Source organism: Pseudochaenichthys georgianus, chromosome 1 (assembly GCF_902827115.2).
Source record: "Pseudochaenichthys georgianus chromosome 1, fPseGeo1.2, whole genome shotgun sequence".
Lineage (NCBI taxonomy): Eukaryota > Metazoa > Chordata > Actinopteri > Perciformes > Channichthyidae > Pseudochaenichthys > Pseudochaenichthys georgianus.
The window spans coordinates 34,689,102-34,706,632 of record NC_047503.1 but is presented as its reverse complement, the minus strand read 5'-3'; the positions used below and the strand labels follow the sequence as shown (position 1 = coordinate 34,706,632).

The 17,531-nt window shown below is 43.5% G+C and overlaps 2 protein-coding genes across 2 annotated transcripts; both read right to left on the bottom strand.

The window, feature by feature from the left end:
• Positions 1-1,522: 1,522 nt before the first annotated feature.
• On the bottom strand, positions 1,523-17,486 carry LOC117447833 (E3 ubiquitin-protein ligase RBBP6-like). Its single transcript, XM_071203374.1, has 18 exons — positions 17,220-17,486; positions 10,980-11,021; positions 10,768-10,856; positions 10,535-10,631; positions 10,309-10,451; positions 9,958-10,130; positions 9,441-9,544; positions 8,948-9,321; positions 8,771-8,834; positions 8,396-8,489; positions 8,242-8,299; positions 7,832-8,155; positions 7,423-7,518; positions 5,642-7,271; positions 4,687-5,318; positions 4,471-4,565; positions 4,304-4,379; positions 1,523-3,121 (listed from the first exon to the last, which is right to left on the bottom strand). Exons 1-18 carry the CDS (start codon positions 17,301-17,303, stop codon positions 2,185-2,187), a joined length of 5,112 nt encoding a protein of 1,703 aa, XP_071059475.1. The 5' UTR covers positions 17,304-17,486; the 3' UTR covers positions 1,523-2,184.
• LOC139432837 (E3 ubiquitin-protein ligase RBBP6-like) lies at positions 12,258-15,588 on the bottom strand. The gene is made up of 3 exons (XM_034084775.2): positions 14,402-15,588; positions 13,649-13,748; positions 12,258-13,435 (listed from the first exon to the last, which is right to left on the bottom strand). The coding sequence occupies exons 1-3, from the start codon at positions 14,565-14,567 to the stop codon at positions 13,216-13,218; spliced, it is 486 nt and encodes a 161-aa protein (XP_033940666.1). The 5' UTR covers positions 14,568-15,588; the 3' UTR covers positions 12,258-13,215.
• Positions 17,487-17,531: the final 45 nt, after the last annotated feature.

Below are 17,531 nucleotides of genomic sequence, written 5' to 3'. Positions count from 1 at the left end.
GAGGACATACTTCATCCTCTCTGCAAAATCTACTTATTTCCAAATATATCTGATATCCATGTGCTGCAGTACGTCTTTGTATTGCCTATATTAAGAAACTCCATGAATCAGCCTTACATAATAGCATTTATAAAGGCTGGATAAGACATTTCCACTGACCCCAACCGTGTCCTGAACAGTGAATACAACATCACATCGTCAAATCAGAGAAACATGGTTCTTCAATTTAACAGAGTTAGACTGAAGCACTCTTTGTGCACCAATCAATCTTAAAATAGATATGAGCCATTGAAGGGTCTTGAATAAACAGTGATTGTATGTGTTGTTGGGGGTTTTCAGTATTTGTGTGTCTTTGTTTCTTATGTTTATTTTTGGTGTTGAAACTAAGGCTCCAGAGATGCAATATAAATGTAAGACTTGGTCTGACAATAAGGACTGGTCGGTATGTCCGTGGGGCTTAAACTGCATGGGAAATCAAGAGAAAAGTTAAACATATAAAAACTATTTTATTATTTCATGGAGTTTCTAGAAGCCTTCTTTTGAATATTTGACTTCTTAATGAACCCAAGTAAATAGATATTACATTTTAAATAGATCAGTGCAATGCTTGTCCCGATTGAACTGCTGTGGCCGTTTGTTGTATGACTCGTGGATGTATACGGTAACCCGTTTACTTGTGTTATATCTACTGTATTTAGAGACCTTGTAAAGTGGGTCTGATCTCAACGCCATCCGCTATATAAAATGTTGTCCATTTAAAATGTTTGTTATTTATTTCGGTAAGAGTAATTCCACATTATTCATTCATTGACACCAACAGCACTATACTGTACTGTGCAATGTTTACGTTTAAGCACATGGTTAGCTTTATACGTTTTTTTACTGAATTCATTTATATTATTGTGGTTTTTGCACTTTTTAATAAGAAATTGATAAAACCTCCTTGTACCTTATCATTCTAACCGAAACCTTCTTTTTTTTTTAAACACCTAAAATATTCAGTTGGTGTTCCTAATAGTTCAAACGTTGTGGTCGGACAACAAAGAACAAGTAACCTCCATCTGTGTGGTCATCACACGAAAGGGGTTCAATGATTGATAAAATACCACAGACACATTTTCTTGAGGTCAAAACATTTTAATAAAAAAAGAAAAGTAACAACTCGTCTGTAGGAACACCGGTCCTCCACTTCGCCTCACTTCTGTCACATTTCACTTTCACACCGACACATTCACTCACTCAGACGAATAATGTACAGCTACTGCACCTTTGGAACAAAAACATGCCGACCGATTTGACATTATTAATAAACACATCCTAGATCCAAACAATCCACTGTAGCATGGCCACAGAACGGTTTGTTTTCACTTTAAAAGGACCATACCGGCGATTCTGCCGGCTTTCGCACATCAATAACAAATAAATGCTAACCATTTCCAAAGAATTACTGGATTTCTTTCTTATTAAGTTTGGTAAGAAATGTTAACCTTGCAAGAATGCTTTGTTGCCTCCCTTTTACATCTGTTAAGTACCAAAAAAAAAACTACTACAATGATTGAAACCAACGGCTGCCTGAAAATGAGATAAGGCCTGAAAATGGTTAGCAGTCATGAAAAGCATAAACGATTTTGAACTTAAAAAAGACAAAACCAAAGTACAGTCCCTAAACAAAGAGCTTACAACGGGCCTCATTACAATGAAGTCATTCAGTAAGTTAACCTTGAACAGCACAGAAATGATTATTATGAGAAGCAATAGTTCATCTCTATTTACAAATTCATCAGAGGCGGAGACCGAGCGATTCCTCGTCTGCAGAGAAGCAATCACATCCCTGAGTACAGTGTTTGTTATTCCTATTCATTGCTGTGTGATCTCCATTAAGTCCTTTCTGGAGGGCGCTAGTTTGATCACAATCGTGCAGCTCAGTTTCACTCCAGAGTTTTGACCCAAAGTCACAAAGAAGAGGCTGACGTTGAACATTAAAGGAAGGGATCATAACGCTGCCGTTATCACATGAAGTGAAAGACAGCCGGCGTCAGGGACGAAGACGTGTTTCACCCGTTTCCTTCAGAGTGGCACGAGGAGCAGCAAGCCAGTGTTAGCGGATATTTCTAGATGCATCATTATCTCCTCGGTAACAAGGAAGGTCACAGAATGTGGGCGGCAGTATTAGCCTAGCCCCTGTTAGCAAGAAGCCACTTCCTCTGCTTTCTCCATCTTCTCCTCGTCTTCCTCCTCCACATCTTTGTCCTTGCTCTTTTTGTGTTTCTTTTTCTTGTGTTTGTGCTTGTGCTCCTTCTGCTCTCCTTCTTTCTCCTGGACGCTGTGCTTCTTGTGCTTCTTGTGTTTCTTATGTTTCTTGTGTTTCTTCTTCTTCTTGTCCCCGGTGGTGGATGTTGCCGTGCCGCTGTGGTTGCTAGGGGTGGGGGTGGGGGTGGAGGGTTGGCTGTTGGAGACGCTGCCGCTCCTCCCTCTCTCCGCCTCTGACCCCTCTCCTTCGCTGTAGTCGGGCACAAAGGCGGCCTCGTCTGTCTCCCGACCGAGGTCCGAGCACAGGCGCTGTCTCCTGGGCTCTGGTCCCCCTCCCCCTCTGCCTTCTGCAGCCCTCTCCTCCTTCCCTGTCACTCCTCGCCCCTCATCTCTCTTTGCAGCTCTGCCTTCCTCTCTCCCCCCTCTCCCCTCCTCCCTCCCAAGTTTGATTTTGGTTGGTTTGTCAGAATTTGTCTGTGTCGTCCGCACACCTTTACCCTCTTCCCTGGGTGCCCTCGCCTTCTTCTCTTCCCTTGCGACTCCTCTCCTCTCCTCCCTGGTTGCATCCGGCCCCTCCCCCCTGACGGGTTTGGGTGCTTCGCTCTGCCCCTCCCTGCCTCGGCTCTTCTGTGGTGCTGGTGAGGGCTCCTTGGGCGCAGTAAGTCCGTTTTCCTGGCCTTCTTCGTCCTCTTCTCTCTCCCACTTGGAGCGAGGGGGGGGCTGGATGACCGGCTCCTCCCTGGCGGGGCTCGCTGCCGGGCTGAGGCTCGGGCTGCGGGCGCCCACAGGGCTGGAGGGAGGCTGCTCTGCAGGTTTGGAGGAGGCACTCTTCTGATCTTTGTCTGACTCTCGCTTTGTTTCTTGAGTTGACCTGGTGTTGAGGGAAAAACAGCCAATGTTTAAAAAGGGTCTTTCACAAATGTAGCATTTCATTGGTACAAGAATGTCGGATTTACGATCGACGGTTTACAAACTAAACCAAATCAACCTTTTGTATTCCATGCATTCTTCTTTCTTGTGAAAACATGCCGCCTACTTTACAGATAAATCAACACGGCCGCTGACGGTTTGGTCGGAGCTTTGGCAGTTTGAGCTAATAGCAGCTAATGTAGAGTCTGGCCGCTAGCCTCCCGGGGGGCTACATGCGCCTGGGAAGAAGTCTTGACCCCCAAACAGACGCAGACTCAAGTGTCATCACTATCTGGCTCACTCTTTACACACATCAACAACGCTGTGTAATCAAAACACTTTTTCCTGAGGCGGCAAGGAAAATATATTGTTTTATAATTAAATAATTGGCTGCCATCTTCAAGATATTTGAAAAGCAGCAATTGGCCATAACTGAGAAAATGGAACCAGTCAATCTTTGGAATGTTATCGATCGTCAAAGATGCCAGTTTATTTTCCCAGCTCCATTGCTTTTTATTTGAAGATGGAAACTTCTTAAAATAAATGGCTCAACATATTGAGAAATTTAATTTTACATTATAGACTTGGAGAGGATTGATACCAAGTATCCATAAAGTAAAACACGATAGTACCCATCCCTGATAACAAAATAAACTATCGACAATTTCAAATAACCTTTGTAAAAATGTCCAAGGAAATTTGATTTATAGGTTGAACCAATGACAATGAACAACAAAACACTAAGGAATTATACAACAACAAATTATGAAACCTATAAAAAAAATGAAATTGTTCCTGATTAAAACGTGGGGTATGTAAGTTTGAGAAACCAGCTCGAGTGCGCTAGAATTTGAAAATACACGACCGGAGAAAATGTGCCACTTCCTTACAGAGCCCCTCCTCCAACACACACGAACGCACACAGGCCATCCAGTTACTTTAGCCGGCTAAAATGATTGGTCGTGCTTTTTACAGCGCTACGGTTCCACTGATGACATGTTTTTATGGATTTTTTGTCAAAGCACTTCAGATATTCATTGCTATCGGGATGTTAAGAGCACTCCATGGAATATAACAAAGTGTATCTCGAGCCGGTTTCTCAAACTTACCTACCCCACCTTTAACAGAGAAAAATCAGACTCACTTTGTGGAGCTGGTCAGGACCTTCCTGCTGATCTTCGGTTTGCTTTTAGCAACTGGCACCTCACTGTCTTTAACTGCTGCAAGAGAAAATGGGAGGAAGCACAGGTTCAATAAATGCATAAATAGATATAAAACTAAAGTGATCCTCTCTTTAAGAACAAAGATGACCTTCTCTGTGAGGAGGAGGAGGAGGAGCAGCAGCAGCAGCAGCTGGCTTCTCTCCTACAGGGACACTCCTCTCAGCTCTGTCCTTCGACACACTCCTGGGAAATGAGATAAAATGACACATTAACAGCTGTGTTTAAAGAGCCACTGGATCATGTTTCCTTTCGTTAATGGTATGAATAGTGGTTTGATGAGTAGCAGAGTAGCACAAGTACAAACCTGTGAGATTTAGCCGATCGTTCTGACCCTTCGCCTTTCTCCTTGGAGGATGTGCTCGGCTTCTCCTGAGGCTCTGTGGAGCTCCTGGAGGTGGACGACTTCTCTGCGATGGTCATTTTATCCAGAGAGACAGACCGCCCTCCTGAACCGGAGTTCTTTCGCTCCGTCCTCACCGACCTCTCAGCTTCAGGGTCTCTCTCCACCGTGACTGCGATCTTCTGTGATCCCCTGTCTCTCTCTCGGTCTCTGTCGGACGGCGTGCCTCTCTCTCTGTCCCTCTCAGACGCAGTGCCTCTCTCTCTGTCTCTGTCAGACCCTCTGTCTCGCTCTCTGTCCTGTCCCGAGGTTCTGCTCTGCTCCCTGTCCGATCCCTGAGGTCTGTCTCCAGCACTTCCTGGTCTCTCTCTGGAGACCCCCCTCTCAGCAGATGCAGACCGCTCCTTCCGTCCGGCACCTTCTGCTGCACTGCTGGCTCGGTCTCCTTCGGACACGTTAGCCGCAGCTGATCGGTCCGAGGTGGAGGGCGTCTTCTCGGGACCCGACGGGGCTCTGTCTGAGGGTGGGGTCTCAGTGCTGCCTTTTCTCCCCAGATCTCTGTTCAACTTGATCCTCCTCTGGGTCAGGGGCTTCACCTGGATGTGGATGAAAACACATACAAAAATGTTACAAGAGAATTATAAGTCGATTAATGAGAGCAGTTTACATTTTGGGTTACGGAGTAGAAGGGAAATTGGAACTTTGAGGGACGTAGCGCTGGACAATGTGATTTTTCTTATTTAAATGTTTTAGTTTTGTTCCATTTTATACATTATTATGTAACTAATGAAAAAAAAAAATACACTTTAAATGTAGAATTAGAGTTGTAACAAACTTAACAAGCGAAGAGAAAAGATTGTATTATAATAAAACAATTTTAAAACAAATCTTTGTACCCTGGTGTTTCTGACAAACCCACCTGAAGGTCCATGAGCGGTCGGATGGACCCTCGCTCTGCTTCTCCCCGGCCCATCTCGCGGCTCCCTGGTATGGGAAGAAGACCAGGTCTGTCTGAGTGGGAGAGTCGGTGGAGGGGGGGCTGGTGAGACATGGGGGGCTGGTGAGACATGTGGGAATGGGACATGATATCAACTCCACCCCCAAGCCCATCAATTCTCCTCAGCTTTCCAGGAGGTGGTCCGAGAATAGAGCGGCCCTCCTCACCCATTCTCCTCCGACTGTCAGGGGAGGGAGGGCGGTGGAGGAGGAGAGGGAGTCCGTGTTGGTGAGGGAGGGGGAGGAGACCACCGCCCTGGGGGAGATCCCTTCTCCCGTGGATGTCGTGGCCCTGGCGAAGCCCGTCGTGAAGAGAGGGATGGTGTAGAGAGGACAGTGGAGGGGTCTTTAGCAGGGGGGGCCTCACTGCTGAGCTTTTACTCTTTTCCTTTTTAGGGGTAGTTGGGTTTGGGGTATCTTCTTGTTTAGGTTTAACGGTCTTTAGCGGCTTAGTGGCGGAGGAAGAGGAAGAGGAGGAAGAGTCTTTCTTTTTGGTAACAACTGCCTCCACAGTCTTTTTCTTCACCTTCTCCGTCTTAACCCTCACGCCCTCCATCTTGACTTTAGCTTTGACCTTCAGAGCCTTGTCTTTCTTCGTCTTATCGGACTGAGTCTTCGATGTTGACTTGGTTGAGGGTTTGCTGGCTGCGCCTTTAGAGGATGGAGCTTTAGAGGATGCGGCTGAAGCCTTTGAGGAAGAAGGAGGAGATTTAAGGAGTGAAGGCACATCGTCCATTGGTTCGTCTCTGACAGGAGTAGCGTCCCCTCTGTCCACTGACTGATGGGATGACTCCGATTCGTCCCCAGTCCTCTTCTTCTTTACTTTCTTTGTCTTTAAGAGTTTGGAACTGGACTTGGCGGCTGAGGAGGAGGAAGACTGAGGATGATGAGGGGGAGCACCTCTCTCTTCACGCCCTCTTCTTCCTCTCCCTTGGGGGGAGTAGTCTCTATTTAATGGGGACATTCTGTCCTTCTCCCTGTCTCTGCTGCCACGACCTTTGTGGTGCATTGAGGGATGTTGGTTGTCATAGCCTTTGTAGTACTTGTTGTACCACTCTGCATATTCCTTCTCCCACTGTCGATACCTTTCTTTTTCCCAGCGGTCATTGCCACCAGGACTCGGACCCTTCATTTCATACGGTGGGAGCTCCCGGGGGGGCGGCTTTCGTCCTCCAGGGCTGCGGGGACGGAAACCAGCAGGGCCAGGACCAGGACCAGGACCAGGGCCAGGGGAGCGAGTGCGTGACCTGTAGGGTACGGGACCGGGACCGGGTCCGGCTCCTTCTGCTCCCTCCCAGCCTCCTGGGCGGAAAGGGGGAGGGGACCGTGGGGAGCCAGAGCGCCGATATCCATAAGACCTTGAGCGAGAGCGGGACCTTGAACGTGAGCGTCCATAACTACGTCCATTACGTCTTGAATAAGGGGAGCGGGGATAGGACCGGCCATGGGAGCGTGAGCGGGATCGACTCGCGGAATAAGAGTAGGACCTGGATCTTGATCTGGAGCGAGAGTAAGGAGAGCGGCTGAACGGAGAGCGACTGTAGGACCGGGATCTAAAAAGAAAGTTAAGAAACCAGAAGAACACAAGGGGAGACAGAAAGGAGATCAGGAACACATTGTAACAAATGGCTTTAAGGAATATTCATCTGGGATGAGTTATAGGAGCTATAAACAATTTGTGATATGCTCGCTTGATGAAGTTACCTTGAATAAGATGGTTTTCTTCTCTTTGGTGCATTTCTGTACTTCATAAGCTCTTTGTGGAAGTCTTTAGTAAATTCATCTAGTTTGGATGTGACACTGAGGATACAAAGACAAAAACACTTGTTGAAAATCTGCAATTACTAATTCAAGATTCCAACCCCGAGTGAGTGTAATATTCTTTCTGAATGCAAATTGTTTATGTGAAATGAACACAGAAAAAGGTAAATGTCAAGTAGGTCTTCACATAAGACATTTGCTTTGGGTATTGGTACATAACATAAAAAGAATCTGAAGAAAATACAGAATTCTAAATGTGTGCTATAAACATAAATCAAAATGTAAGAGCTTTGTAGTTTTTAGAAGTGACATAACAAGTTTGAGGACCCAACATGAAAAAGAAACCACTTACTTGTCTTGTCTGTGGTGTCGCTGTCTGTAGAAATCTTCTTTTGAGAGGGGGGGCTGAGGCATGGGGGGCAGTGGCATGAGAGGGGGCTGGACACCAGGGGGAACCCAGGGGGGGTTCAACCGTGGTGGTCCGGGGACATACACAGGCTGGGGTGGGTAACCCATGACAGGAGGGAGAAGGCCAGGGCCAGAGGAGTACGGAGGTGGGTAGGACTGTGGTGGGGGAGGGTACATGGAGGGTGCTGGGTACATTGGAGGAATAGGTGCAGGGGGTGGGCCTGTCTGGAGGTAAGGGGGGGGGTGCTCCGGTCTGCCTCTGTTAAACCTGGCACAAAGAGATGGACACAAATCATTGTGAGGCCGACATATTACAAAACATACTTGAAACAGATCAGATCTATGGGGTCTTACCTCTCCCAGGGCCTTCCTCCCCCCCTGTGAGATTGGTGGTGTGGCCGGGACTGGTGACCTGATAAAGAAGTGACAAGAATGTGTTATTTCCAGGTAAAAATGTTGATTTCAAGGTTACTTCATCTCCTTATATGGCCTAAATTGATGTTCTTACCGGGAAGATGAGGAGGGTGAGGAGGAGGATGAGGAGGATGAGGAGGTGGCCTTAAAGGTGGCGGGTGGCCCATTACAGGTAAACGGTAGTTCTGCTGGGGAAAAGAAGAGAGAGAAATGTTGTTACCACCATGGGAAGTTACCAATCCTCACAATCATGGATGCAAATGCAAGTAATGCTTCATTTCTTTTGCGAGATAATCATTAGTCATCAGCTCTTAAATTCAATGTTTGCTGGTAATCTTACAATAACACATATACTTTTTTTATGTTTATAATATGATGGTAAATAATCTGCACATGTTGAATCTCGTGTTGCAGCGAATGCGTTTAAAGGCAGTGACAGGATTCATTCAGGTGTTCAAGGCAGACTCACCGGTGGTCCACTTTCAGAGGGTCCTGATGAGTCTGGTCTCACATAAGTTTCAGGATCCACCTCACTAAAACATAACAGACACATTATGATAAGTTACAATTATTATACACTTCAAAAAGTCAACCTTTTGAGTAGGTTGGCGTAGGTGAAATAATTTAATCAAAGAGGTAAACTTACCCGCGTGGGGGTGGTTCGCTGTGGCTGGTGGAGTGCATAGGAGAGTGGTGGTCAACAACAGGTTCGGGGGCTGGAGAATCAACCTCCTTCAACAGTTCTTCAACAGAGTCAGCATGAGGAGGGGTAGGAGCAGAAGGAGATGCAGGAGCAGGAGCAGCAGGTGAAGGAGCAGCTGCGGGAGACGGGACCCTTACTGGGGGGGCAGTGGGGGGGGTGATCGTAGGAGGAGGGGGCTGAGGGATGTGAGCCATCAGTGGGTCCTGCTGCCTGGACTGCCGGAGCAGCTGGAGGCGCGGTGGAGGCGGGGCTGAATTTTGGACCTGCTTGCGCAATTGTTTGGTGTATCCCGTCTCATTCTTAAAGTTATTGACAGCCTGCATGAAGAAAACAGATTATACATATTGTTAAAAGTATACAGTTTTTCTAGTTTTGCTATTAGTTCAATTGAAATGCACACAGCCAAACGCTTGCATTTTCAGGGGGGGGGGGGTACCTGTCTAAGAAACTTGTTGGCGATAAGATTATCCGGTGAAACGTCGGACTGTTTGCATGTGAAGCAGATGTGCTCCTCGGAGTCCAATAAGGTTGTTCTGATACCTGAAACCAAACAGTTCTTTATTAGAAATAAAAATATAAACAACAAATACAAATCTTGTTTACACATTCTTTTCACATTTATGATAGGGTGCCATTTTTGAGAAAATATGTTCCCTACAATTAGACAATTAGAGCATAATTAGACTTTCAAGGAGATTTAAAAATTCCCAGACATTGATTGTAAAATAATTCCAAATACACTTGCATTAAAATGAGTTAAAAAAACGACACAATGACATGTCGCTGTGCTGCGGACTCTATGGGCTACTGTCGATTAAATGAGTATTACTTCCACTTTCCCTTAAACGTCCACACAGTGCGGGCATATGATTATGTAGCGGGACCTTAAAACAGACAATCAAATATATACTTTAATTCTGTATTATTAATGCCCGTTATGAGTAAGGACTCACAATCATCACAGTAACTGTTTCCACAGCAGGGTATCACTACGGCATCCGTCATGAGGTCGTTGCAGATCGGACACAGCAGTTCGTCGGGGATTGGGTCTGTGTCGTCCTCAGATGATGACTGGTCGTGCGGAACAAACGGAGGCCGCTCCTTCTTTCCTTGTGCGTATGCCTCCCTGTATCAACAGAAATGTGTTTTTGAGTTTTGAGGTCAACATGTCACTAGCAAAAACACAAAAACAGTAATTAACATGTTTTTATTGAAGCAACTACAAAATGGGAAAAGACACATGTGACTCCACTCAACGTGCTTTAAAAGTATATTATACAGTGTGTATTTGTGGGCTGACATACGCATCTATTGCAGGTATGGCGTATTCTCCAGTGCTGGTTAACATGGCTCCCTTAGTGCCTGGCTCTGCTTTCACCATGAAGCTCTGAGGAATGCCTTTACTGATCCTTACTGGCTTAGGACCCTCCACGCTCTTATCCTGGATCTAAAAATCAAAATGATCATCCAATCATCCAACTGTCACAAAGTAGAGATTAACCCTATATACTATGAATAATCAATAATTACCAGGAGCAAGGGGCATTGTCGAATATAGTGGCCAGCCTTTCCACAACGAAAGCAGGTATAGTGAGCAGGCGGAGGTCCAACTGCCTTCTTGGAGTAACTATAGAGACAAGTTCAATACATTTATTAAAAACTAGATACAGCTTCAGAATGTTTAGTACACTGCTATGAGCTTCAAAGAAAAACACAGAAATGGTGACTTTAATCAAGTACAAGAACACAATGTGTGTACTAACTGTATTGGGTCATATTCATGATTGGACTGAGACATCATGGCTTTAATCTTGTCGTCCTCTGATGCATTAGCGTCAACCAGGTTAGCCGTCTAAAATACCAAATGGGAAAGCAAAAGATAAAAGGAGGTTGTCGACCTCACAAGATAAGAGGAAACATGTACTCACTACAAAACTTGTTCAAGAATTACAGCCAGCATGTACAAGAACAGTACCTTGGCGAGTTGGGCAAGTGACATAGACGGAGAAGAATCAGTCTGCAGGAGAATCAGAGTACAGATATTAAAGGTTATAACATCATATACAATATATAAACACTGGAAGAGCCCAGATAGTTCCCCACCACATCTGTGTCCAGTCCCTTAGAGCGTCCATCTAAGTCTTTGTTGAGTACTCGTTGAGATAATGCAGGTATACGAGTGAGCATTAAAAAAAAATATATATGGCTTTTCCCCTCTACTGAAAGCATCGAGTCATAATCCATTCAAAGACAATTTAAATAAAACTGATCTTGTGAAAGTCTCATTGAGGGTTTGGTTTATTCACAGCCACTTTTAAATTAAAATATTAAAATAGTTTGGATATTAACCAAAATATAAGGGTCTACAAAAAAACAGACTTTTAACAATTAACAGTTTGTCCTTTATGCAAACTGACTTTTAGAAAATGTTTACCAGGCAATATAAAAGTATGACAGCGATCTCACTCTTGCAATTTACTATCCTGAAAAATTGAAATGATAGACCTGCTGAGTCTTTAAGTTATAACTATGGTTATTATGTCGAACCGCTTCTTCATCACTTCAAAGTGTCTTCACGGTTTGAGCCAAATCAGCATATTCTAAATATAAAGTACTGTCACATCCCTCCGTTTGAGACAGTAAAGCTTCTTCTGATGCAGAAGTAGAGGGCAATTTTCTCAAAGGAAAACTTGACATTTAATCTTAGCATGCCTTTTCCCTTAACCGGCACACAGCGATTTAACTTTTTGCACCGACTTGTCATAGTTGTAAGAGATTTCATTAAAACCAGCTCAAGACTTCCTCTGTAACTTAATGAGCATGCGGGGATTGGTGCCAAGATGTTTAATGAGAGCGGCAGACTCTGTTAAGTGTCAAATATTTCGAGCTGACGAGACACAAATGTAGAAATGCTTCTTTTAAACGAAAGGTCTGGAAGAAGAAGACATTTACAAGTCAAGTGTTCCTTCAGAAGTTACCCTTAAATAACCCATTAAACCACTACAGAGTGAAGGCTAAAATCCAACTGAAGGGATGTTTCAAATACAGGTCAGGAGTCAATGAGCGATGAGAATTAAGTCTCACGCATGGACAAAATAAAACTTAATTTTGTATCAATAAACAAAATGGCTGCTCTGCCTCATACTTGCAAACAAGTAAATAAAAGTAGACGGGATGGGTTGTCCATCATGATATGCAGGGCTCAGAGGAAAGACTGGGTATTGCAGAATGCTGTGGAGGGAACACACAGGGATCTGGTGCACGCGGTTCTGACACGGAACCACTGAAGAACTTTATTGACAGGTTCTGCAGCTTACAGCTTACAGGACACACTACACCAGTATACTTCTCACTGCAGCAACCTTGGAAAGCCTCCAGAGATTGACAAGATATTTACTGATGATGTGTCAAAGTACTTTGTGATAATGGCACAACATTATACGCCAGTGGCTAAGGCACAGCATCTCACGTATCAAAACTAGCTTTTAACCCATACCTGGTTCTTTGTAAAAACAGACACTTAGTTATCTGAATTAATTCAAAGCATTGAACTCATCAGGATGAAATATGTGTGCCTCTAAGGGTTATGTGCAGTCCATATTCAATGCAGAATAGAACATCTTAACGGTGAAATTGTACAGGACAAAACAATTGACATTGGCAAATGTTACTGAACAACAGATTTAGGTATTAAAGTTTAGCAGGATGAGCGTTCAAAACAAAAACCACTGGCGAGTCTTTTCGACCCACACAACTTTAGTCTTGTAATCAAAGTTAATTACAATCAATCAATCCCAGCCACACTGTACTTCATTGGGTTCTTAACCACATAAGGATTAAATATTTTCACAGAAAATAAAATGACAATTATCAATACAAAAATATGATATTTTCCCTTTACAAACCCCTTTAAAATACATGTGTCTAGCCTGAAGCAGGCTACAAAACCATTTCATTATGAAATACAGTCATTAACAGATTAAATGATTTCTTCAGTCAGTTAAAAAATTGTCAACAGTTCAACAATCGTTAGGTTCAGAGCATAAGAAAAACAATGGTGGCTAGTCTGTTGTTTCTCATCTTAACCTCATCTCTTCCAGTAATTGTAAACTTTAATCTGCTTACTTCAAAACAACAACCCAGGGTTTTTAGAGAAACAACAAACTATTTTTTTAGCTGTGTTGACTCCAAGAAACCCTCCCACAAAGACATCAAATAACACATAGAGGTTGAGATCTCAACACAAATGTAGCCAACACACAGTGAACAGAGGATACACACAACTTAATCATTGCTGACAGAATGTTCTCAAGAAAGGTGACTAAAGCAAGAAAAAGGGGGGAGAGAGAGGTGAGAGGAGAGAGTGTTGAATTGGGGTTTGTTTTACATACGGGTCTAGAAGATCCCACCACAGCTGTGTCAGAACGATCTCTGCAGAAACAAAACGAATAAAAACATCAGTTGTTGACTCAAAAGGCAACCTGTGACTGACTACAGGACATACAGCTATAATTAGTTAATAGAACACCTTGTATCGCTGCTTTAAAATGAATCAGGAAATCGAACAAATCTGTTCATGACTTCAAATTATAAGCAACCATACTGCTCAATCGTGACTCGAGTAATAGTCGTATGTACACTTACACAATGAACGTCCTGCCAGCAGGTTTTACTCCACCAAGCGGAGTACGGCGAACGATCACGGACGAGTGCTTCGGGATGTGGATTTCATCATCTGTGTATTCTGCAAAACATGACACAAATTATAAGAAAACATAGAACATTGTTCGGCACAATAAAAAGTTTAGTAACTTCAGTCCAAACATCAAAACAGATGAAGTAAATAAGTTATGTTCATTAGTGTCTTAACATATACTGCTAAAGCAATACATAAGTTATGTTATCATATTAGAAGAGTTTAGGGCGTTTACAATGGCTTGAATCATCTCACAATTTAACTTTAAGTGGTAACATATTGCATTACAATAAGATCATAGAAATGGATACAAACCTGTTTTTTTGTATGAATTAGGAAGTTGATAGCCATAATATTATGGGTATTATAATTGATGTATACATTAATTTAATATATGCAATTAAGAGTTAAAACTATAGATTGACAAAAAATGTGTTTGCAACTTTCTTCATCATTATTAATACTAATTTAGAAAAGAAGAATCATAGACGTTCATCGATTCAATCATTGTTTTGGTTATTTTTGTTTGGTGTGATGTAATCGAATACGTTTGTTATGATTGCCCTTAGCTGGTGTATCACAATACTACGGTCCTAAAATGTAAATGTCCTAAAATGTAAATGTTTCTTATACCGTAAATTCCAAAAATACTGGATGACATTTTCGTGCCAAGTGTTGTAATGTGTCAGCTGATAACATACCTTCTCGAGTCTGCGCATTGGTGATCTGCAGGTCGCAGTCTGTGGCCTTGAGGCGCTCTCGGCCCATAATCTGCTTTTTAAGCTCGTTGAGAGTGATATGCAGTCCATCGAAAGTGACTGTGTTGTAGTCCAGTTTGGAAGAAAACTTATAGTGAACACACGACATTTTAACAGATCTAAGCACTTAAGTCAATCAAGCACAAGAAAAAAAACACAGGCCTGGTATGATAAAATAAAACAGCGTCAACACTGAACACAGCTAAACTGGTGACTTTAATTGATAAACCTTCTTTATATTCGCTGAAACACTGCAGACAAATAAAGTAGTAAAATGGGGGGGGGGAGGGTTCAGCTCGCAAATTACGAAAGAGTCTTTGTTATTGCAAAAGAAAAATAATTGAGATGTGAGGCCAGAGTGCCATTGAGCGGCCCCGTGTGCCTGTTCAGTTCTTTAGAGTCCGATCAAACATAACAAGTGCCACCAAATCCAAGAGCGTCCATGCAGCACAACGTGAATCTATAACAGGGTGTGAATGGGGCCAGGTCCGCCGTGAATTGTCTTTGGTGGAAAGCCCGGGCCGCCGCGCTACAGGACGCTGGTGTAGCTAACAGCGGGCCTGGGGTTTCCAGAGCATCAGTCCTTAAGTGTTTTTTGCCTTGTTGAAACAGTTCTTATTTGTCAAGTCAAGACAAATCCCACCGAGCTCCACAAAAAAAGTCCACAAAAGCTTCCGCAACGAGTCCACAAATGTTACGTTATCGACGTGAGACCTTGAAGAGAGTATTCTGAAATCGAAATCTACCGTTGAAAAGCGAAGTTAGCTAGTTAGCTAATGACAAGGCTAACATGCTACACCTCGAGATTAGCTAACGGTACCACAACATGTAACATGCCTAACAAAAGCTAACGTTGCTATGCTAACAATGTTGCCCAAATTAGCTATCGAATAATCTAACAAATCCACCAGTTAGGCAATCATGATGCAAGGGTTCCTCTTCAGTGCGCGGTTATGATCCATCACGAAAAGTTGAAAGTTGTGTATCCGGATGAATCTTCAGTTTAAATCCATAAAATCCATTTCTATGTTCCAAACTGCTTCTACCCTCGCTGTTTCATCAAAATGGCGCAGGTCGGAACCGGATGCATAGAGGGTTATTCCAAAGAGTACACATGAAGGCAAGAGGTTGAACTTCCGTCAGAGACGAAGCTTCGGTTTATGTCAAAATGGAAGCACACTTTCCTCAGTGGATGACATCACATATTTAGGTGTATACATATTTGTTTATGGTCGCACCCATAGATATATAGAAACACTAGATGGTAGTGATGGCGAGATGAAGCCTTATGAAGCTTTCGAGCCAATTGGTTCGCAAAAGGGTTCATCTCATGAGGCTTCATCATGGGCTTCATTTGAACACAAACCCCCTGTTGGTCAAAGTGTGTAAAACAGGCAGATTGGACATCTCAACAGTGTGCTCATCTCATACCGAGTCCCCAATGAGTAAAGCCTTAGAATAACTCTAAACAACGAACATTAAATCATATTTTCATGTTAACAATATTGTATTTATTCCAGTTTAATGATTGTGATTGAAAAGCCTAAGGAGGCTGGTATACATTGCAAAGAGGGATTTGTATTCCTTAATAATTTTCATAAACTTGTTGTAGCCTGAGAAAGGCTAAACCATATCAAAGAATACATTTATTAACTACATTGTCTCATTTAGCTGTAGCTTTTATAAACAACAACAAAATACGTATTGTTCAGTCGTTGAACCAGGGACCCTGCGGTCATGAGTCAACTGCTTTCCAGCTGAGCCACAGCACACACACACTAAAGCTCCCTGAAAACACTGGAAGATATGTATTCCTGTATTTATTGATGTTTTTATTGATGTTTTTATTCCTACATTTATTTATGCTTGCATCCATTTATACTTATGACATGTTCCGACCTCTATATAAGTGAGGGTCTGAGCTCTCTTAATTCCATCGTGTCACCGGGCCCGGGTACAGGAGGGGTAATATGGTTCTTGTTATATATGCCGGGATCCGGAGTCATGGATGATCCTGCGGTCCTGTGTCCTGGATCGCGAGCCCTGGATCGCGAGTCGTGGCTGTGGTCCTGGATCATCGGTCCTGGATGGATATCCTTGTGGATTCATCTTCCTATTATACACACATGCATTTCCAAACATTTGGACTACCTATGTTGCAAATGTATTATCTTTTCAATTTACACACGGCATCTATTGCACGTCTGTCCGTCCTGGGAGAGGGATCCCTCCTCTGTTGCTCTCCCTGAGGTTTCTCCCATTTTCCCCTTTAAACTGGGTTTTCTTCGGAAGTTTTTCCTTGTACGATGTGAGGTCTGGACAGAGGGTGTCGTATTGTCATACTGATATTCTGTACACACTGTGAAGACCACTGAGACAAATGTAACATTTGTGATATTGGGCTATATAAATAAACATTGATTGATTGATTGATTGATTGATTGATTGATTGATTGTTATACATCCATGGGTATTATGAGCGTTGTGGTTCAACCATAGACTGTATGGGTTCAACGGTTCAACAGGGTTGCCAACTCTCACGCATCTGGCGTGTGACACACGCTTTCACTCTACAGCGTCCACACTACAGCTCCAAAAATAGCTTGGAGCTGGGCGTGTCTGGAGCTTGGGGATTTTATTCAAGCAACACGACCAACAACCAATCACATGAATCTCCCGCCCCCGACATACAAAGCAAAAACCCCCGGGGATTTTATGCGAGCAATATATATATAAACTCCCCAAACAGGCGAAAACCTACCAGTTCCCCCCACTGCCTCTGCCACCTCCCTCCATGCCTGGTTCCTCCGGTTTGTGTCCCGGTAGGTGAAGAGGGTCTGGTCATACAAAACCGGGTGATTGCTACGGTGATAGTTAGTTTCTCCTCCGACTTTTTTTGAAATATAGAAATGAACGGCGGGATATCTCTCCCAGCTTAGACGCGGTTTGATTGGCTGGCGCTTCAGCTGTCAGATTTTGGGAAACGGGATTTGATTGGCTGGCGCTGGCTACTCCGGCGTCCAGGCGACCAGAAGTTGAACAATGTTCAACTTCTGGTCGCCTGGGTCGCCTG

Coding starts and splice junctions, on each gene's coding strand:
- LOC117447833 (XM_071203374.1), bottom strand. CDS start 17,303: ATGACCAGACCCTCTTCACCTACCGGGACACAAACCGGAGGAACCAGG. Junction 11,022..17,219: donor AGAGGCAGTGGGGGGAACTG/GTAGGTTTTCGC, acceptor ATTCTCCTGCAG/ACTGATTCTTCTCCGTCTAT. Junction 10,131..10,308: donor GCCATACCTGCAATAGATGC/GTATGTCAGCCC, acceptor CTGTTGATACAG/GGAGGCATACGCACAAGGAA.
- LOC139432837 (XM_034084775.2), bottom strand. CDS start 14,567: ATGTCGTGTGTTCACTATAAGTTTTCTTCCAAACTGGACTACAACACA. Junction 13,749..14,401: donor CAATGCGCAGACTCGAGAAG/GTATGTTATCAG, acceptor CATGTTTTGCAG/AATACACAGATGATGAAATC. Junction 13,436..13,648: donor GCTGGCAGGACGTTCATTGT/GTAAGTGTACAT, acceptor TTGTTTCTGCAG/AGATCGTTCTGACACAGCTG.